Genomic DNA, 22,727 nt, shown 5'->3' with positions numbered 1-22,727 from the left:
AACAACAACAACAACAAAAAAAATGGATCCGCTGTTCCACGAGCGGGCCCACGGAGAAAGGACGTTGAAACGAGGAGGCATTCGGGTCAGAATGAGGACGCAACCTTACCGTCCACCTCTGCCAAGCATCCGTCTTGCCAACGTTCAGTCTCTGGAGAACAAGATGCATGAACTTCGAGCGAGGATTAACTTCCAACAGGATACAAGAAACTGTTGCGTCCTCTGCCTGACGGAGACATGGCTGAATCCGCTGGTGGCAGATGAAGCCATTCGTCTAGCCGAGTCATTCTCAATGTTCTGCGGCGACAGATCGGAAGAGTTTGGGAAATCTAAAGGTGGAGGCATCTGCCTCATGGTAAACAACCGCTGGGGTAACCCCAACAATACCAAGTCTCTCTCCTGCTCGCCGAACCTGGAACAGCTGACAATTTTATGCCGTCTATTTTATCTCCCCTGGGAATTCAGCACGGTCATCATCACAGCCGTTTATTCCACCCAAGAGGATACCGACACAACACTGTCGGACCTGTATGCGTTGTGTGGATTTCAAAACAAACATCCCGATGCGGCTGTGGTGGGGACTGGGGACTTTAACAGGGCAAACCTTAAAAAAGTTCTGCCTAATTTCTACCAACACATCATGTGTGCCACCAGCAAAAATAGAACTTTGGACCATTGCTACACACCTTACAAGAACGGATACAAGACTGTCTCCCTGCTTTCGGGAAATCAGATCACGTCACTATTTCGCTGGTTCCCGATTACAGGCCGCTGATTGGGCGAGAATTGGTGGTGACGAGGTAAGTGAAGCGGTCGACGGACCAATCAGAGGCTGCGCTTCAGGACTCTCTGACTGACGTCAACTGGGACATGATCCAATCAAGTTCAAATTCCGTCAGCGAGTTTACGGACGTAGCGGTGAGCTTTGCGGCTACGTTAGTGGACAGCATCGTTCCCACGGTAAAGTTCGGATATTTCCACACCAGGTGGTGAAAGACGCTAAATGGATGTACAGAGAGACTGTGGAGCTACAGATAGAGCAACGGCACACCAGACGCTTGTGGCAGGGGCTGCGGAATATAACAAACTACAAGAGCAGCTCCTGCCCAGCCACGAGTGCAGACGCCTCCCTCGCCAATAAAGTGAACTCCTTTTATATGCTAGCACCGCTAGCTCACCGGCTAATTGGAGTTACACCGCTGGGGATCAGCGTGCACTCTGTCTGAGCAGGACGTTAGGAGGGCACTGATGCGGGTGAACACCAGGAAAGCTGCGGGCCCAGATGGCATATCTGGACGAGTACTGAAGACCTGTGCTAACCAGCTAGCCCTGGTGTTCACTACAATATTCAACATCTCCCTGGCTGAATCAGTGGCCACATCCTGCTTCAAGAGGTCCACCGTCGTTCCTCTCCCGAAGATCGCCTCTCCTGCCTGCCTGAATGACTACCGTCCGGTGGCCCTCACCCCGGTGGTCATGAAGTGTTTTGAGAGGCTGATTAAGGATAAATCTGCGCCTCCCTCCCCCGCACCTTGGACACCTTGCAGTTGTGTACCAGCAGAACAGATCCACGGATGACGCGGTTTCCCAGGTACTGCACACCACGCTCACGCACCTGGATGGCTGGAAGGGGGCCTATGTGAGAATGCTGTTCATCGATTATTGTTCAGCTTTCAATACCATAGTCCCCACAAGACTGGCTGTCAAGCTGAAGGAGCTCGGACTGAATACTCCGCTGTGTGCCTGGATCCTGGACTTCCTCTCAGCCCGGCTCAAGGGGGTTAGGGTGGGGAAGCACATGTCAAGCTCCCTCACTCTGAACACAGGATCCCCCCCAGGGCTGCGTCCTCATTCCCTACTGTACTCCCTGTACACACATGACTGTGTGGCCAGGTCCAGCTCTAACACCATCATCAAGTTTGCTGACGACACTGTTGTCGTGGGCCTGGTCACCGACGGCGATGAGAAGGCCTACCGCGAGGAGGTGACTGACCTGTCACTCTGGTGCCAGGGCAACAGCCTCCACCTGAACGTCAGCAAAACAAAAGAGCTGATTGTGGACTTTAGGCGTGGATTACAAACAAGGACACACTCGCCCTTGGTGATTAATGGGACTTCTGTCGACAGGGTGAGCAGCTTCAAGTACCTGGGAGTCCACATCACAGAGGTTTTAAAAAAACTGGACTTTACAAACAGACACTCTGGTGAGAAAGGCGAGGCAGCGTCTTTACCACCTCAGGCAGCTGAGGAAATTCCTGGTCTCGTCGAGGATCCTTAAGTCCTTCGACTGTGGAGCAGTGGAGAGCATCCTGACAGGCAACATCACGGCACTGTTTGGGAACTGTACTGCTCAGGATAGGCGGGCCCTGCAGAGGGTGGTGCGTTCAGCTGAACGTATCACTGGAACTACACTCCCCTCCCTGCTGAACTTATACACCAGGAGGTGTAGTAGCAGAGCCCGCGGGATCATGAAGGATCCTCATCACCCCAACAACGGACTGTTCCAGCTGCTGCGGTCAGGCAAGTGCCTCCGCAGTCATACAGCGAGAACAGAGAGACTGAGACGGAGTTGCATCCCGCAAGCCATTAGAACTGTCAATGCTGTCCTCACTGAGCCACACACATAGGCTCCACTACCTTACTGTACTGTATGTAGCATACTGAACCGCATACTCGTGTCACCGTGTCACTGTTCTGGGTTGTTCGGTGTTAGCGTATTGCTGCGCCGTACTGTTGTATACTCTGCTGTATATCTCACAAACACTACCTCACTTTATTCACATTCCACTTTAATGCACATATATGTAGATGCATAAATAGCCTATCCCATATACATAAGCCTATTCCCTTTATCTATTTTGTACCCCCACCCTGCATTACCCTTGAGTTCTTATTTTATTCTATATATTTTTATTTTATTCTATAGTATTCGACTTACTGCGTTATGTTTTAGGAATCAGTTAGTTAGTCAAGTAGAAATTCTTCGGTAGCTACTGTGTTCAGTCTAGAACATGTGTAATCACTGGGTGCGTTGCATTGACATTTCACTGCATATATGTATGAAAGTATGTATATGTATGTGACAAATAAACCTCTTGAATCTTGAACTTCTATAGAGATGCCAATAATATTGTTCAGGACATTTTTGGATTCCTGTGTGGAATATGCTAAGATTCAGTATTTTTTTTTTGTTTTGTTCCTCTGCAAACCAAAGAAATACATATGTGGATACCAAAAGATGTTTTGATTTCACAATCTTCTCGAAGAAATGGTGTGTTATTTGAAAACATAATGCAAGGATGCCAATATTTTCAGCCACGACTGTATATGCCTTTGGTTCACTCAAATTGGACCCACAACCCTGTTTTGGATTAGGACCTAGCATTTGGGAACAACTGCTCTCAAGCATTCTTATGACGAAAATAGGAAGTGCCTCTTTTTCGAGGTGTGTTCTTGAGAGTGTACACAAAGCACGTAATCTAGCCAAGCACTCTATTTATTGATCGTTTATAGCCTACATTTTACTACAGAGTTGTATTCATTATACTTACTTACTTTGGGGACATTCTGAGCTGCTACTGTTTTCAGTCAGTTGTAACAATGGAAGTGAATGGAGAGGGACACAAAAGAAACACAGTGACACACAGTGACCAGAGAAGCTACCGGAAATGTGAGTGGCAGAATACATACAGTAGGGCTACCCCCCAGAAAATCAACAACGAGATTCTTCAAGTCGAGCAGTTGGTTTTTCCATTGTTTTCTTTTGTCAGTCAGGGTGCATTACAAACAGGATAAAACAGATAGAAGCTTACAAAAATGCACAGGGATAACATTTTAATTAGAAATAAGGGGAGTCATGGACTTGTTCTCTGATATTACATTAGATGACGCGGACACGGGTCTCCGGTTGAAAGCACTCCAAAGCAGGAAGCGATGCTGTGTTCACGGGAACTCGAGGAAAAAATTTAATTTGTTTCTGGCGGCACCAATTTCAGTGCCGCCGTCGGCAGATCTTCAGATGGGCTTGGATGTGCGCATGCCCACCCTATCAGATTAATTAAAAAAATGCTTTAAATATTTAATTGTTTTGTCCTGAGAGATTTTAGAATTGAATATACTGTATGTAGCTACTAAAAATTGATGTCACAACTTCCTCTCTTATGTGACTGACATTATGCTACATCGTGTTACACACTGTCACAAGGGGGTTGCAGGCTGCAGTGAGATAGAACTATGCCTAAACATCTATCTTTGAGTCGCTTTTTAAAACACTGAAAGCATGTTTGGACCAGGCCGTGCCTAAAGAGGAGTCACAGTAGGATCGTTTTCAGACTTTTGGTGGCACTGGGTCTGGGAATGAAGAAGCAGCCACATCTTCATCGTCATCCCATGAGTCATGCTAGTGTTCTTGCTCACGTTGGTGTGCAGCCTCCGCTCCACCGACTGCCACCGGTGTCAAAAGAGCCAGAGCCAGAACTTTTCTTTGCAACAAGCCGGATCCAGACGCTCCTGAGATTATCCATTTTGACTGGACGCCTGAACAATATGACACTTTTGTCTTTTGAAAGATCATTAATTGACACTTTGGGTTACACTTTGGCCGGGCGGTGGGTGGCTGGATCCCGTGCCGGCTGTGTTAGGGTCCTGGCAGCTGGGTTTGGGTCCCTGCGGCTTGCTCCTTGTGCTGGGTGGTTGCTGGCCTGCTGCGACCTGGCAGGACTGCAGGAAGCTCCAGCGGGTTCTTTCCAGGGCTCTTTGGAGGCTGCTCGCCATTATGGGTGTGGGTTGCAGTGCGGGAGGCAGCTATTGGCCTTGCTCCTTCTACGTGGCTTCTCTGCAGTGGGTGCCTGGGTGCCGGCGATGGAGGGGCCACATATCTTGCTGCCTGCGGGCATTGGTGAGGGGGGCTGACGTTGGGGTGTCCTGTGCCATGCGCACTTGGCTACGTGGGTGTTATCTAGCCGGTTGTGTTATGGCGGGCCTCGCCTTTGCGCTGGCCATTGGTGGGCATGGGGGCCCTGCTGGCTCACTGCGGGGCGATGTTAATTTGTCTCCGCCGTGGTGATTTTACCCCTCTTGGAGAAGTAATGATGATTAGTTGTTTATAGACCCAAACATCCAAATCGCAGGATTGGTCACAGTCTTGATATCCCATGGGTCGTCCACAGGACAGAGTTATTGCAAGCAGTTGACTTGATGATTAAAGAAAGGATTATGCTAGGGTCACACCGCCGCCGCCGGAGCTGTAGCGTGAAGCCCACCAGATCTCATCTTTGTACAGTCACACTGCCAGCGATGGGGCTTCTGTGCCTCTGGTGTTTATGGGTGTGTCAGCTCTAAATCGACTGGCTTGTTGTGGCTACTGTACTGTATATCTCCATACTCACTTTATTCACATGCACTTTACTGCACATATCTGTATAAACAAATAGCCTATCCCATATACATAACTCTATTCCCTTCTATTTTGTACCCCGACTCTGTATTATCCTTTTAAGTCTTATTTATTTCTATTTTATTTTTATTGATATTCTTCTATTTTCTAACTGCATTACGTTTTAGGAATCTGTTTTAGTTAGTTAGCTAGGTTAAAATTAGGTTTGCTATTCTGTTGGTTTACTAAGTATTGTGCATAATCTCCAGTTGCGTTGCAAAGACATTTCACTGAATATATGTATGAAGGTATGTATGTGACAAATTATTGTTATACCAATGTTGTTATTACACTAATCTCTGTCGCAATGTAGCTGAATGTTATTCTCCCTTGTAAGTCGCTTTGGATAAAAGCGTCTGCTAAATGACTAAATGTAAATGTAACAAATAAACCTCTTGAATCTGTTGTGTGTGTGCGCGCCAAACATTTCAAAGCTCTCTCCCGTTTCCATATTTAATAAAAATTATATAGAAGGTGCCTTGTCTACTTTTTATTTAAAATGGTGTAGTTTGTTTACTTGGCAAAATAAATTACCTTGAAAAAAATTACCTAAATTATCGTGCCATCCGTCACTTAAAATAGAGAATAATAAGTGACATTTTTAATAAAAAAATAAAAATAAATAGGAACAATGCAGTGGTCCAAGGGTCCATTTTCCCAGGATCACTGCCATTGAGAGCATACACTCACCGGCCACTTTACTAGTAAACCTGTTCAATTGCTTGTTAACACAAATAGCTAATCAGCCAATCACATGGCAGCAACTCATTGCATTTAGGCATGTAGACATGATGAGGATGACTTGAACCGAGCATCAGAATGGGGAAGAAAAGGGATTTAAGTGAGTTTGAACGTGGCATGGTTGTCGGTCTGAGTAATTCAGAAACTGCTGACCTACTGGGATTTTCACACACAACCATCTTTAGGGTTTACAGAGAATGGTCCTAAAAAGAAAAAATATCCAGAGCGACAGTGATGTGGACAAAAATGCCTTGTAGAGGGTCAGAGGAGAATGGGCAGACTGGTTCGAGACGATAGAAAGGTAACAGTAACTCAAATAACCACTTGTTACAACCAAGTTATGCAGAATACCATCTCTGAACGCACATGTCCAACATTGAAGCAGATTGGCTCGCACAGGCTCACCAAAAATGGATAGAAGAAGATTGGAAAAAACGTTGCCTGGTGTGATGAGTCTCGATTTCGGCTGCGACATTCAGATGGTAGGGTCAGAATTTGGCGTAAACAACACAAAAGCATGGATCCATCTTGCCTTGTGTCAACGGTTCAGGTTGGTGGAGAAGAAGGAATCTTTTACAGTCATTTATCTAAAATATTGTGACGGTATTGAACTGTGAACTCTCTACCGTATCATACAGAACCATTTGCCAAGGGTATTGTTACACCTCTATTGACGCCTAATTAAAAAATATATATATTTTTGGATTTACAAACAGACGAGTTATTTATCAAGAGTGGGTATGTGCTACTCCTACTCTGTTCCAAAATAAAATGCCATCAATGATTCCCATTTTTTCTACGTGGCTTGGAAACATTAAATATACAAGACAAGATTATACATGCAAACATGCAAATATTGATGGTGTTCCAAACATGCAAAGCAATGCAAATATTCACCACTCGTAAATTACATATACCACATGTATAGCCTGTCTTCTAAACTAAGTCGCATGTCCAAAACTTTCTCTACAAAACATTTTACGTCATGTCAAATAAGGAGTCCAAAACCACAACTTATTGATGATCTCCATCTGTGTAGTAAATTGGTGAACCGCCGAGATACATACCCTTCTCTAGCTAAAACCAAAATGCTAATACTAGGCTATATATACAGTACAGTATGTATAAAAAGAAAACTAGTATGAGGTACCAGAACGGGGGATAAGTGGACCCAATTGTACTTTTTTAAACTTCTTTCTTTGACTTAATGTTTGTTGATCTGTTTTCAATGACATCTCAATAGCTGAGCTGGAGCATTGTTGTCCATGAAGATGAAATTAGGCCTGTGTTGTTCATGCAGGGGCACAATGACTGGATTAATGATGTTATTCAGGTAGTATGGGGTTGTCACTGTACCATTCACTAAGTGTAGGGCAGTTCTGTATTGACTAGACACACCTGCCCAAACTGTAACACCACTACCACCATAGGCTCGTCTGGTGACAACAGTGGCTGATGCATAGCGCTCTCCTTGACGTCTCTTAGTGCATTGCACTGATGCCTCACAGCAACAAGGTCCTGGGTTCGATTCCCGCCTGGGGCGCTGTTGGCACTGTACTCCGGCGGGTTATCTCCAGACAATAATGACAATATCTTTCTGTGTGGAGTTTGCATGTTCTCCCCGTGCTCACATGGGGTTTCCTCAACCTCACGTGAGTAAGGACCCCCCCCCAAAAAACATGCACACATCATCGTCTGACCAGCTATGGCCCCGGGCGCGTCCATGTATTTCACCGGCCACCATCCGAAGCGTGTGTGTGTGCAAGCATGTGTTGTAGTGTGGTGTGCAGTGTGACATATAAAGATTGTTCTTCTTCCAACATCGTTGGAACGTGAATCGACTTTCATCAGAGAACAGCTATTTCATCAGAGACCAGCACTGAGAACAGCACCCTCGTCCAGCACAAGTGCTCCCTGGTCCATGCAAGACGATGATGCCTGTGCCTGGCGGTGTGGTCAGATACCCTTGCAGGTCGTCTAAGCACGCAGACCACGCTGATGTAAACGGTTTCGAATGGTCTGACACTTGGGTGCCTGGAGTTGAGTGGCATTCATCATCGGTTCCGCAGGGCACTGTTCACAATGAAGCTGGTCATCAGTGTGGGATGTGGCCAAAGGACGTCCACTTCTATGCCTTTCTATGACTCTTCCAGTCTCTCTGTATCTCTGTTGCAACCTGTTGATGACACTGTGACACTCTATGCTCAGTGGCCACTTCCCTCTGAGGGAGGCTTCAAACATCCTGTTTGAAGCCTCACAATGGCGAGGTACTGTTGATCAATTGTTAGGTGTTGTCTTGTCAAAATGTGAACAGCATGATGAAGAGGACTGTTTAAATACCAATTCTAATTGAACCAGGAAATGTATTGGTCGATTCATGGATCAAACACCTGTTGTGAATTTTGTCACGTCAGCGTCGCCAGTGCCAGGTTCTCAGGGAGCTCCCCCAGCTCCAGTGCCCCTCGGGGAGTACCCTCGTGCAAAAACACGTTGCGTCGTATTGCGAGGTCCCATATGATACACATTCCCACTTCTATATTGTGTGTGTGTGTGTGTGTGTGTGTGTATATAAAATTATAGTGTCCCATTCTATTCTCATCTGGTTCCATACTGTGCTTAAATAAAATAAACACAAAACTTAAAAAAAATAAATAATACCTCTGTGTTCCGTGTGACGATTGAATGAGCTTGACAATGAATGACATAAAAACAACAACAAATACCAGGGTTAGCATTGAGGTGATAATGTACATAACAGCAGTGTAAGGTTTAGAATATAAGGTAATTCATATATTTGCTTTGCATATTTACTCAAATATAAACAGTTACTCAAAATAAAAACCGGCCCTCTAATAAAAGCCTAAGCCCTACCTCAAATTAAGACCAGAGTTAGTGAAAGTACAAGGATGAACTACTGGTGTCCGGTGTTATACAGCATTATGTAGATTTCCGCTGCTTTACTGGAAATTGATGAATTCAATCATGTCATCTTCAACACTTGGTCTTCGATTCATTGTGTGAGAGGTGAAATGTAACTGAGAACTGGAGCAGGTATTTTTATTTATTTTTTTCTTTCCTCCCCCCATGGTGTGCCATCCGCACACCATATAAGTTATTATTACTACTTTATGTAAATTCTTATTTGAAGTATATTATTAGTATCTATCGATTCCTGTTGCTTTTCAGAACGACAACTAATGCACACACACGTGTAATTGACCGACTGTGCATTATGACTATTGATTGTATGAGATTGTTTTTTTCTGTATTGCTGCATTACCCTTTTTTGTTTATCACATGTTTTTGCTGTTTAACGATTGCTTCCTACTTTGTTTTTTTTTTTGTTTTTTTTTTTAAATAATAATCATTTGTATGGGAGCCTCCCAGTCTACAACTTTTACACAAGGATACAGTACTTGTCTCTAATTGCCCCAGTACACATTTTTTTGAGTGACGAAGCAGACCACAGATAAAGCCTCTTTGCACTTAATGGACGATCATTGTGTCACCCAACAGGTCTGGAAGCCCTCACACCTAACCCATACATATGCAAACGTTGACCCATTGACGAAAATCTCTACATCTCAACGGAGCAATCCACCCCTTTCTCACTGAGAGGTGAAAATTCCTGTCCATAGAGGGGGAATCAAATATCCAGTTTACTATCATATGGCGATTTATTTGATAGTTGGCAAGTAGTGCATGAAGCAAACCATGGAGTTTCAACTGTATCAACAGCAAAACAATCTTGAGTGTTCAGAAGGACCTGTTTAGGCTCTTTAACGTTTGTACAAATTATTGTTATCCCTGGTGTTGATTTTATTCGATCAGCTTTTATTGATAGTTTTTTACATTTTATTATGCCATTGTTGTATTTTGGAATTTTGAAAATGAATCTATATGGGGGGGAGGGGGGTGTGATGGAGTACCGTTTCTTCAACAGAGAGGCTCAAATGCACAAATTTGTTGTGATATTTCACAATTATTTTAAGTAAAATAAAAATTTGATAGCTCAAAAACCCAAATTTTAAAATCAAAAGGCTGAAGACTGGAACCTATAAATCCACGACATGGCCACTTTAAAATGAGGCTAGTAAGACTTTAAAACTTGTCACTTTATGTATATATATTTATGTATGTATATGTATGTGACAAATAAACCTCTTGAACTAGAATCTTGAAAAATGCACCAACAGTATTGCATACCTGTTTTGTCTTACCTCTTAGTAGTACCTTGCAGTTTTTGTTTTACAACACTGTCTATATTACCATTACCATTCAGTACACTTCATTGTGTGGCCCATGACTATTTAAGATGTCCACTATCAAGTTGACTCACTGTCATTATTGTCTGCATTTTATTTTGTCTTTATTTTAGGGAAAAACCTTTATTACTTATACTACACTACTTCCTTCCATTTTAGATTTTTTTTTAATTTTGTTAAAAAACAAACTGTTTAAATACTCTTTAAATTCAGTTTTTAAATACTGTTTTATTTTAATCACTACTATGTAATCACTACGTATTTTGTAAAGATGAGTTAGCTCTAAGACTAAGAATCGCATTACTGGTAATGATGCTTGCATTGTTATCAAGGATTTGACAATAAACTTGAAACCATAATTACATAGACCCAGTTTGAGTGCTCTCATTACAAAGCTATTGAACTTTGTAATTTTAAAAATGTAAATTAAAAAACAGCTGAAACAGCTTTGAAATGTAAAAGCTGTGCAACATGTAGATTAAAATTAATCATTAAGAACTGTTTTTATTCATATGAGAAAAGAACTGTGAATTATTGACTTGACTCAATAATTGCCACATGCTATGACCTTTTTAAATAGGCCTCTCTGAGTAAGTCCTGAAGGAAGCTGGAATCATTCCATAACTCTTAACTGTTATTACAGTCTAGTTTGCTAAGGTTGTACTAAATGGCACATTGTAATGCCGAAACAATGTGAAAGATATTTGCTTCGCTCATTGCGCTGCCATTTCTGCATCCCTGGCATAATCATTATCTATCACATATCAGCCTAAGTTTGAGAGCTCAGATCTAAACTACGTTAGATTATTCATCTAACTACCTGTCACTACGTTAGATGATTTGGAAATGAGGAGGCTTCAAAAAGGCTGTGCGAATGAGGTGACCTGAAAAGCAGACCGGATTGAGATGAATGCGGGTGAACCATTAAGGGACCTTGTATAGTGAAAGAAGAATAATTTACAAAAGGGACTGAATTGAAATGGATGAGCATATTAATAAAGGCCATCCACAGCCACAATAATAGGGGTGAATAATTCATTTTTGTATTTATGTAGTATGAAAGTATAAATTTTGATTAGGTCCAGTCTTTCAGACACAGCTGCTTTCAGTGAATAATTGCATGTTACACATATGCACATTCCTGTCTCCCAGCCACATAACTACATCTCTGCACATAAATACACCAAATTTTCTTTCATCATGTATTTTTTCTAAGCCTTTGTTTGATGGAGTTATCCTTTTGTATAACATGTGTCTAGACACATGTTGATCAGATAGTGTGTTGTTATTTGCACTTTATCGATGCACACTTGGCGGGCCAACTCAAACCGCGCACACACATGCACACACATACAGTGGGGCAAAAAAGTATTTAGTCAGCCACCAATTGTGCAAGTTCTCCCACTTAAAAAGATGAGAGAGGCCTGTAATTTTCATCATAGGTACACTTCGACTATGAGAGACAGAATGGGGGGAAAGAATCCAGGAAATCACATTGTAGGATTTTTAATGAATTAATCGGTACATTCCTCTGTAAACTAAGTATTTGGTCCCCTACAAACAAGCAAGATTTCTGGCTTTCACAGACCTGTAACTTTTTCTTTAAGAGGCTCCTCTGTCCTCCACTCCTAACCTGTATTAATGGCACCTGTTTGAACTCGTTATCAGTATAAAAGACACCTGTCCACAACCTCAGTCACACTCCAAACTCCACTATGGCCAAGTCCAAAGAGCTGTCAAAGGACACCAGAAACAAAATTGTAGACCTGCACCAGGCTGGGAAGACTGAATCTGCAATAGGTAAGCAGCTTGTTGTGAGGAAATCAACTGTGGGAGCAATTATTAGAAAATGGAAGACATACTAGACCACTGATAATCTCCCTTGATCTGGGGCTCCACGCAAGATCTCACCCCGTGGGGTCAAAATGATCACAAGAACGGTGAGCAAACATCCCAGAAGCACACGGGGGGACCTAGTGAATGACCTGCAGAGAGCTGGGACCAAAGTAACAAAGGCTACCATCAGTAACACACTAGGCCGCCAGGGACTCAAATCCTGCAGTGCCAGACGTGTCCCCCTGCTTAAGCCAGTACATGTCCAGGCCCGTCTGAAGTTTGCTGGAGAGCATTTGGATGATCCAGAAGAGGATTGGGAGAATGTCATATGGTCAGATGAAACCAAAATAGAACTTTTTGGTAAAAACTCAACTTGTCGTGTTTGGAGGAGAAAGAAAGCTGAGTTGCATCCAAAGAACACCATACCTACTGTGAAGCATGGGGGTGGAAACATCATGCTTTGGGGCTGTTTTTCTGCAAAGGGACCAGGACGACTGATCCGTGTAAAGGAAAGAATGGATGGGGCCATGTATCGTGAGATTTTGAGTGAAAACCCCCTTCCATCAGCAAGGGCATTGAAGATGAAACGTGGCTGGGTCTTTCAGCATGACAATGATCCCAAACACACCGCCCGGGCAACGAAGGAGTGGCTTCGTCACCACAACATTGAAACCACCACTAATAACCACTAATATTGTGTAGCTCCGCCTTGTGCCACCAAAGCAGCTCTGACCCGTCGAGGCATGGACTCCACAAGACCTCTGAAGGTGCCCTTTGGTATCTGGCACCAAGACATTAGCAGCAGATCCTTTAAGTCCTGCAAATTGCAAGGTGGGCCCCCCTGTTCCACACATCACACCCGATGCTCGATCGAGTCGGACCCTTGATTGAGGACCCTAACCCCAGCCATCCACATGATGCAGAAGAAAACGTGATTCATCAGACCAGGCCACCTTCTTCCATTGCTCCACGGTCCAGTTCTGATCCTCATGTGCTCTTTGTTGGCGCTTTCGGTGGTGGATTTTTATCGCAATTTGTGCTACAATTGCTCTTCTGTGCGATTGGATCAGACGGGCTAGACGTTGCTCCCCACACACATCAATGAGCCCATGGGCTGCCATGGGTGCCCATGACACCGTCGCAGGTTCACTGGTTGTCCTTCTTTGGACCACTTTTGGTAGGTATTAACCACTGCATACTCGGAACACCCCACAAGACCTGCTATTTTGAAGATGCTCCGGCTCAGTCGCTATCCATCACAATTTGGCCCTCGTCAAAGTCGCTCAGATCCTGACGCTTGCCAATTTTTCCTGCTTCCAACACATCAACTTCAAGAACTGACTGTTCACTTGCTGCCTAATATAACTCACCCCTTGACAGGTGCCATTGGAACGAGATGACAAATGTTATTCACTTCACCTGTCAGTGGTTTTCATGTTGTGGCTGATTCGTGTATATCCTAAAACAAAGCTACTTAAGTAATTTGGATTAGGCAGTGGTGGGCCTTTTTGTAGTTAGATTTTTTCCAGTCGTCTTGTCAGGTTTTTCTTTAAAAACACTTAGACACCATAAAATAATCTAGGATAGATTCAATCCGTCTCTGTATAGTGGATGTCATCCGATTTGTCAGGTAAAAATTCAGAAATCCCAATTCTGTTTATACAGAATTTTTTAGGTGGCACAGTGCATTGCACTGTTGCCTCACAGCAAGAAGGTCCTGGGTTCAATTCCCGCCTGGGGCTCTGTTGGCACCGTGCTCTGGCGGGTTATCTCCCAATTAGGGGCCTTTCTGTGTGGAGTTTGCATGTTCTCCCCGTGCTCACACGGGGTTTCCTCCATCTAACATCAGTAAGGACCCCCACCAAAAACATGCACACATCTTCTGACCAGCGATGGACATTTGGAGCCAGGTCCCTTGAATGCTGCCCAATGTCCCCCTGGAGGAAGGACAAGCCAGGATGGGTTAAATGCAAAGGGCCACATTTCACCGGCCACCATCCAAAGCATGTGTGTATGCATGTGTTGTAGTGTGGCATGTCGCCTGATCAGTAAAGATTCTTCTTCTTCACAAAGGCAAAAGGTTTCATAGATCTGAAACATAGTAAATAGTTGTAACTATAATAAATGTCAGCCCAATTCTTATCACTCCAAAAACAGATATTTGATAGCTCTAACTTAAGGATGTTGTTTCTGATTTCTGAGGTCGCTTAAAATACACCAGCTGAGTTGCTAGTCAAAGTGGTGGGAAATTCAGTTCAGGCGCCCCCCTCAGCAATCGTCATCTGGGCAAACCCTGCAGTGTCCTTGATGTCATACATTACCTCAACCCTGGTCAGTCATTGACAGAAGCAAATGTACAGCCATAGAGAAGTTTGAACCAGTTAGAGCAACACATAAGCAAGGCATTACCAATATCAAGGGCTTACTGGTAAAGCAGGGCTTTACATGTGTCAAACCATTGCCCTATTTATTCTATATACTTGCTGGGAAAACTAGGACAATTAAACTGTCAGGTGGATTGCAACTGGCCCGCATGATTACAAGCGCTATCTGCTTTATTCTATAAACTGTTTAATCTCGGTGAGGCTTATTTACCTCTCAGCTTTATGGACACACCCTTTGGTAAAGATCGCACATCAACTTAAGGAGTGTGGTGTCGACCATTGATTTGATTTGCGGATTTCCAGCCCAGATGACTGCTCTTTTTGCTTCAAACGAGACCTTTTCTTTGAGCGTATGTTTGTAATCGCACTTGGGTCCATCACTGCAGGTCACTAGAGCATGTATAATGACTATTGAAGGCTCTAGTAAACCTTTCCAGTAAAGGCAAGCATACTCCATATATCCATGTTAAGGCTCGACATAAGGCTCGACATAAGCACATGAAGAAAGAAGAAGAAGAAACAGTCTTTATTTGTCACGCAACACACCACACTACAACACATGCTTGCACACACATGCCCATGCTTTGATGGTGGCCGGTGAAATGGTTCCTCTGCATTTGACCCATCCTGGCTTGTCCTTCCTCTGGGGGCACAGCCAGGAGCAGTGGGCAGCATACATGGACGCACCCGGGGACCAGGTGATAAGTGTCCATCGCTGGTCAGACGATGATGGGTGCATGTTTTTGGTGGGGGTCCTTACTCACGTGAGGTGGAGGAAACCCCATGTGAGCACGGGGAGAACATGCAAACTCCACACAGAAAGGCACCTATTTTTGGGAGATAACCCACCGGAGCACGGTGCCAACAGCGCCCCAGGCGGGAATCGAACCATCGAACAATGCACTACGCCACCGTGCCACGTATAGTTATAGTTCCAATGGTCTAACTGGTTCAATATAGTTCCACATGGCCGGTGGAACTATATTATATTTGCAACCCCCAGGCTAGTTGATAAAGCCTGGTGTGCCAATAAAATCCAAAAGGCCAAGTTACTGAAATTTTTAGCATATCAGCCAATCACATGGCAGCAATGTTTTGCATTTCGGCATGTAGACATGGTGAGGATGACTTGCTGAAATTCAAACAGAGCATCAGAATGGGGAAGAAAGGGAATTTAAGTGACTTTGAACGTGGCATGGTTGTTGGTGCCAGACAGGCTGGTCTGAGTATTTCAGAAACTGCTGACTACTGGGATTTTCACGCACAACCATCTCTAGGGTTTACAGAGAATGGTCCGAAAAAGAGTAAAAATCCAGTGAGTGGCAGTTGTGTGGACGAAGATGCCTTGTTGATGTCAGAGGTCAGAGGAGAATGGGCAGACTGGTTTGAGACGATAGAAAGGCAACAGTAACTCAAATAACCACTTGTTACAACCAAGGTATGGAGAATACCATCCTAATTCCACTGGAGAACTGACTATCATTGCGGAAAATGAGGTCCAGTACGCGCTGCCAACACTGACTTGGATCTATCACACTGGTCAGATTAAGGTCGGAAATATGATTCAGAGCTTCCACCACCAACTTCGAGTAATCCATAACGATACGGAGAAGAACGTTTTCACAGACAAGTGAGACCGAAACACTCGCGTGCTGCGCTGTAACCGTCTGTTTACGGAAGTGACGTAGGTGCGTGATGTGAAGGGTTTTTGTTCTTCACAGTTTCACACCAATGGCTCTGTGTGTATAAAAGTAGTACGATTTAAAGGTTGAATTCTGTCAAAACGGTTTCACATTGTGACTTCATATCACATGGAATATGGATGAATGATTTTCTCCTGGACAGTCGCTTAAAAGGAAACCATCGATCGGCATAGTTCAGAGCTGCTTCTTGCTAAGTGAACTGTGTTTCCCAATGTAATCTAACGGGAATATTTAACTCCACGGTTTAATATTTTTCTACTATTTGTAAGTCAAACTCAGTTTTGTAAATACGTTGAGAGATAAAAAAACGCACAAAGGAACACAAATCTGGAAAAACTGCATTATCTTTCAAAAACTTTTTTTTCAATTTATTTGGCTGCTCCAGGCGATTTTAGAAATGCGCGAGATGGCGGCTTTTGCTGTGGTGGGAGACACATGGACCAAAATCTCTGAAGAATGTTCCCAACACCTTGTTGAATCTATGCTACGATGAATTAAGGCAGTTCTGAAGGCAAAAGGGGGATCCAACCCGGTACTAGCAAGGTGTACCTAATAAAGTGGCTGAGTATTTTGTGTTAATATACTGTATGTGTGTATATGTGTGTGTGTGTATATGTGTGTGTGTGTGTGTGTGTATATATATATATATATATATATATATATATATATATATATATATATATATATATATATATACACACACACACACACACACATACACTACATACAAAAAGTTAGGGATATTCGGCTTTCGGGTGAAATTTCAGGATGAACCTAAAATGCACTATAACCTTTACAGGTGAACTTAATTTCACCTTCTCTAAACTTTTGAATGCACATGTCCAACTGTTCAATGTTTCAGTACTTTTTGCACAACTTGCTGTTCTCTAACAAGGAGCTGAACGGCAAAATTCACAAAAGGTGTTTGATCCATGAATCTACCATTACATTTCCTGGTTCAATTAGAATTGGTATTTAAACAGTCATCTTCATCATGCTGTTCACATTTTGACATCATGAGACCAAGACGACACCTAACAATTGATCAACAGTACCTCGCCATTGTGAGGCTTCAAACAGGATGTTCTCAGAGGGAAGTGGCCACTGAGGAGTGTCACAGAGTGTCATCAGCAGGTTCCAACAGAGATACAGAGAGAATGGAAGAGTCACAGAAAGGCATAGAAGTGGACGTCCTTTGGCCACATCCCACACTGATGACCACTTCATTGTGAACAGTGCCCTGCGGAACTGGATGATGAATGCCACTCAACTCCAGGCACATTTAAGGGAGGTGAGAGGGACCCAAGTGTCACGTCAGACCATTCGAAACCCTTTACATCAGCGTGGTCCGCGTGCTAGAGGGCCTGCAAGGGTACCTGACCACACCACCAGGCACAGGCATCATTTTCTTGCATGGGCCAGGGAGCATTTACGCCGGACGAGGGACCAGTGGGCCTCAGTGCTGTTCTCTGATGAAAGTTGATTCACGTTGAGCAGAAATGATGGTCGCCAATGATGTTAGAGACGTCAAGGAGAGCGCTATGCATCAGCCACTGTTGTCACCAGACGAGCCCTTGGTGGTGGTGGTGTTACAGTGTGGGCAGATGTGTCTAGTCAATACACAACTGCCCTACACTTTGTGGATGGTACAGTGACAAGCCCATACTACCTAAATAACATCATTAATCCAGTCATTGTGCCCCTGCATGAACAACACAAGCCTCATTTCATCTTCATGGACGACAATGTTCCAGCTCATCGAGGTTGCATCATGAGGGAACGGCTGCTGGAGACTGGGGTACCTCAAATGGAGTTGCCTGCACTTTCTCCAGACCTGAATCCCACAGAAAACCTATGGGATCAGCTGAGTCGCCGTGTAGAGGCTCATAACTTTGTGCCCCAGAACCTCAATGACCTGAGGGCCGCCTTTCAAGAAGAGTGGGATGCCATGCCTCAGCAGACAATAAGTTGACTTGAACAGCATGAGACGTGGTTGTCAGGCTGTAATTGATGCTCAAGGGCACATGACAAGTTATTGAGACATTGACATTTTTTGTTGTGGTGTACCCACCACTGTTGTTGGCTTTTGTTTCAATAAATTGTTTGAGATGAGGAAATCACCATTGCATGCTTCTACTTAAATGCCCTACTTTCATGATATACTGTATCACTGTAGCGTGAACTTTTTACATTTTCCATCAATTTCACCCGAAAGCCAAATATCCCTAACTTCTTGTGAGTAGTGTGCATTTGTAGATATATATATATATATATATATATATATATATATAATAGTGTGCCATCTGGTTCTCATCTGGTTTTATACTGTGCTTAAATTAAAAAAAAAACACCAAACATTCAAAAAAAAATTCCTCAAACAATTAGCAGGGTTAGCATTGAGGTGATAATGTACTTAATAGCAGTGTAAGGTTTAGAAGATTTTTTTTTTTTTTTTTTTGTAATTTGTTTTTGACAAATCCAACCTTAGTGATAAAACAGCCAGCACTATCTTTGTTGGACTGGTATATCATTCAGTGTCAAAGTTCTGCAATCTCAGCAGAAGGTGCAGTCTCACCTAATATGTTGAAATGTAATGATGAATTTGAAGTATTCACGAGATACATAGATAGAAGATAAAAACAGACTGAGAAGTAGAAAAACAACAAATTATAAATTCATGCATTGTAGTCTGGCACAGACTCAGCAGCACACACACAAAGTCAGCACTATTAATACTACTTGTACAGTAGCTCACATTTATTAACAATTGATCATCAGCCCTTAATTAGTTAATCTGGTACGCAGCATATCCAGCTGCTGCCCAAACTCATTCGAAATTAGAGATATGGTGATTTGATCTATGTGTATACATCAATGTGGGTGGGTGATGGTAGCTCAGGAGGTAGAGCTGGTCGTCTAGTAATCTAAAGGTCACTGGCTCGATCCCAGGCTCCTCCTGCTAGCATGCTGTAGTGTCCTTGAGCAAGACACTTAACCCCTAATTGCTCCTGATGGCTGCGTCCGTCGGTGTTTGAAAAATTGTAAGTCGCTTTGGATAAAAGCGTCTGCTAAATGCAATGTAATGTAATCAAGGGACATTCACAGTTACTGGGGGGTGAAAGCTTGAAACAAGTGTGTGTGTGTGTGTGTGTGTCTGTGTGTGTGTGTGTGTGTGTGTGTGTGTGTGCCTTAGGTGATTTACACCTCGTTTGGTGGTTCCTCCAAAGGCCTTCACTTCAACAACCTGATCGTAGGGCTGGTGCTGTTGACCAGAGGACGTGATGAGGAGAAGGCCAAGTGTAAGTCCTCTCTTTTTAAATTAGTCAAGGTCCTCGTCTACCACAAGCCTCTCAAAGATACCTGCAGATGCAGTGGACACTGGCTCTTTGAGTTTAATTCTAGGCTCTCGTGAAACTGCAGTTTCTGTGTTCACAACTGCTGGTTTACCGTTTGAACCGGCCTACCTGCCTGTGCCTAATTGTGGGATGTTTGTGTTTGTCTCTGTGTGTGGCCACAGACCTCTTCAGCTTGTTTGCCAGCGAGCAGGGCGGCTATGCAGCAAGGGATGATATGGAGGCGGTCCTCCGGGTGCTGGACGGGGAAGTCCCACCCTCCCTCAGGAGGTGCTTCACTGAGGTCAGCATATAACCCCCCATACACACACACTTTCGGGAGTATACACTGTGTTCCAAAATGTCTCTCCTTCAGTGCGCTCTATAGTATATTGCATAGTAAAATCTGTTTTGTTCCCGTACCTTTACTTCCAAATTGTTTTACCTTTTTTTCTGCTGTAGAACTGATTGGAAATGGGATACTTGTAAAAACAGTTTTATCAAGTTTGAAGTAAATCCTGTTATCCCAGTCCTTTGCTATATACGCACATAGGCTGTAGGCTGACTACTGAACTCAGACCCTTCTTCTACCCTTCTATGTCAGGGTGAGAAAGTCAACTACGAGCGCTTCAGGAACTGGCTCCTCCAGAATAAGGAGGCCTTCACCTTTTCCAGGTGGCTCCTCTCTGCGGGAGTCTGTGTCACGCTCACCGATGACAGCGACACACCAACCTTTTACCAGACCCTCGCCGGCGTCACACACCGTAAGTGTACCGAATGCTTGCATCTCTCTTGAAAATATTTATTGAACTGGTCATCATTATAGATCATTTTTTGTGTTCATCTGCGTGTATTCACTAAGCAGTACACTAAAAGTTTATGCTAGTGCAAGCTCTTACCAGTTAAGCGATAGATTGAAAAATTGCAGAGGTGCTTAAAGAATCACATGGTTCTGTGTGTCGGCCGCGCTCTAACGCTGGAGCAGGAATTCGCAGAGGAGGGAACCAAAAAAAGAAACAATTAGAAATGGTCATACTTTTCCAGGGGCAAAATACATTTTGTATGCTTGAATATTTCTGCGAAAATTCATGCAACGATGAAGAAAAGTGATAAAGCCAACAACCACAATATTACACAACACAGAATCACAGTAGCCCCTTGCTGTTTAAACTATGCATGAAAGACTCAGGGCCATAGAACATAGCATGGAACATCTTAAGTGAGTTTTGGCCTTAAGTTTTCAGTCACACATCACCTTACTTGCGTAAGATGAGTTATATCACTTCAGGGAAATTACATTTCAGACCTTAAATTTAAGGTTCAGGACTTGCAGTAAACATCTTCAGGGCAAATGACTGTATAGTGTGTATACTGTCGGAGTTCCACAAAGCTTGTTTGATGATATGGATGTCACCTTCTCTCTGGTAACTAGGCAAGATTTTTGCAAGATGTTTTCTGTTTAACACTCAACAAGTAAAACCTTTAGCTCAGAAGAGCAGTTAAGAAATGTATTGCAATGCACCTAAGTTCACCTCATAGTTTGTCATTTATCCCATGAAGTATTTAACTTGAGGTAAACATTCAATATGTTTTACACAAGCATACCAGATTGTCAAAACATCCTTAAGCCAGAAACTATCAGATTTGGGTTCATTTAGGGCCAGGCACGCTCCAATATTTGTTTATTTGTCACAAGTCATAATTTGCAATAAGTCGCAATATTGAACAATTTTATCGCGAATCGCAGATTTTCCCCATATCGTACAGGCCTAGTATCTTTCAGACCTGTGTTTACACAAAGAGGATAATTAGAAATGCCCCCCCTCACTTCCTCTCCACACAGCTTCCCCCTTGCTTATTTCCAACACTGTAGTACAGATGTCTCATCAAATGCCCCGCATCCTCCTTTCATAGCTGCTACTCTTGTTAAGCCCATGATGCTATGTGTTCTTTTTGTATTGCTGCTGTGGGTGTGATTTAGTGGAATAATTACGATCTAAAGATTTCTCTGATCCACAGTTGTGCTTGCTCACTGTTTTTTCACTCTATGCTCTAGCTTTCTCCTTTCTTTCCTAGCCATCCCAAACTCTCCAAGATGAGGAGGGAGAAAGAGGAGTATTGCATTTTCCCCTACCTGTCGAACTTGCAGAAATCACAATCAGTAGGTGTGATATATCTGGCAGTCTTCACTTTCAGGGATTGACCACTGTTGACCATGCTTCCTTTATTGTGCACTTCCTCTCAAAGACCTTACAGTGACCTGAAGCAGGAAGTCACACTTGCTTGAAGATTGAATCACTAATGAGTTCTAACATCTGTCCAGGATGTGTTCTTTATCATCAGTAATTGATTTGGTAAGAAAAGTAGTTGTTTCCAATGCATCTTGGTGGGTATGTAGACCTTAGGCATCTGTTTTTATTTTTTATTTTTTGTTTTGTGCAAAGGGGCGTAGTCAAGCACCGGCTGCGGACCAATGAAAAACTCCGGGGTGCCTTTTACTTGGCGCCCTGCCCCTCCCGGGTCTCTGCTCAGGCACCACTTGTGGGAGTCTCTGCCCACAGGTGTGGGTTTGGTGGGGGGGTGGGGGGGGGGGATCTTTCTGGCCGTGGTGCGCCGACATGGTGAGAGTTTTATTGTTAATTTCAATATGCGTCACGCAGGCCACAATTACATATATCACTGAGAATTATTATAATAATTGTGGATAATAATGATCCTCTTGGGCGCAGGCGGAATGGCGTTCCACTGCTGGGCTGCTTACGAGCCTGTGCGCCGATCCCCTCTGTAAGACAGACAAACATTAAGAAAACTCCCCGCCTCGAGTCGGACCAATTAGCTGAACACAAGTGGACAGAAATCGAAAAAACTTCAATATGTATGTGACAAATAATCTCTTGAACTTGAACCTGAAGACCAGCTGATTCTTAAAACTTGGAACGAGCTTCCCATTACATACCACACAATGCAGCATGTGAGTATTGACGTATTGACCATGTCTGGCTCTACATACGCATGTGAGCAGTCTTCTCGCA

The 22,727-nt window shown here is 43.5% G+C and overlaps 1 protein-coding gene across 1 annotated transcript in view; it reads left to right on the top strand.

The window, feature by feature from the left end:
* Positions 1-22,727, top strand: part of usp32 (ubiquitin specific peptidase 32) — a gene marked incomplete at its 5' end in the record, with an annotated part of 99,278 nt that overhangs the window by 14,897 nt on the left and 61,654 nt on the right. Inside the window, 3 exons of the mRNA XM_080006770.1 lie at positions 19,557-19,662; positions 19,881-19,999; positions 20,300-20,459. Of these exons, the coding sequence (XP_079862896.1) occupies positions 19,557-19,662; positions 19,881-19,999; positions 20,300-20,459 (385 nt within the window). The remainder of the gene's footprint in view (positions 1-19,556; positions 19,663-19,880; positions 20,000-20,299; positions 20,460-22,727) is intronic.

Source organism: Zeus faber (assembly GCF_960531495.2).
Source record: "Zeus faber genome assembly, chromosome: 9".
In the NCBI taxonomy this organism is placed as follows: domain Eukaryota; kingdom Metazoa; phylum Chordata; class Actinopteri; order Zeiformes; family Zeidae; genus Zeus; species Zeus faber.
This window is presented reverse-complemented; position numbering and strand designations above follow the sequence as displayed.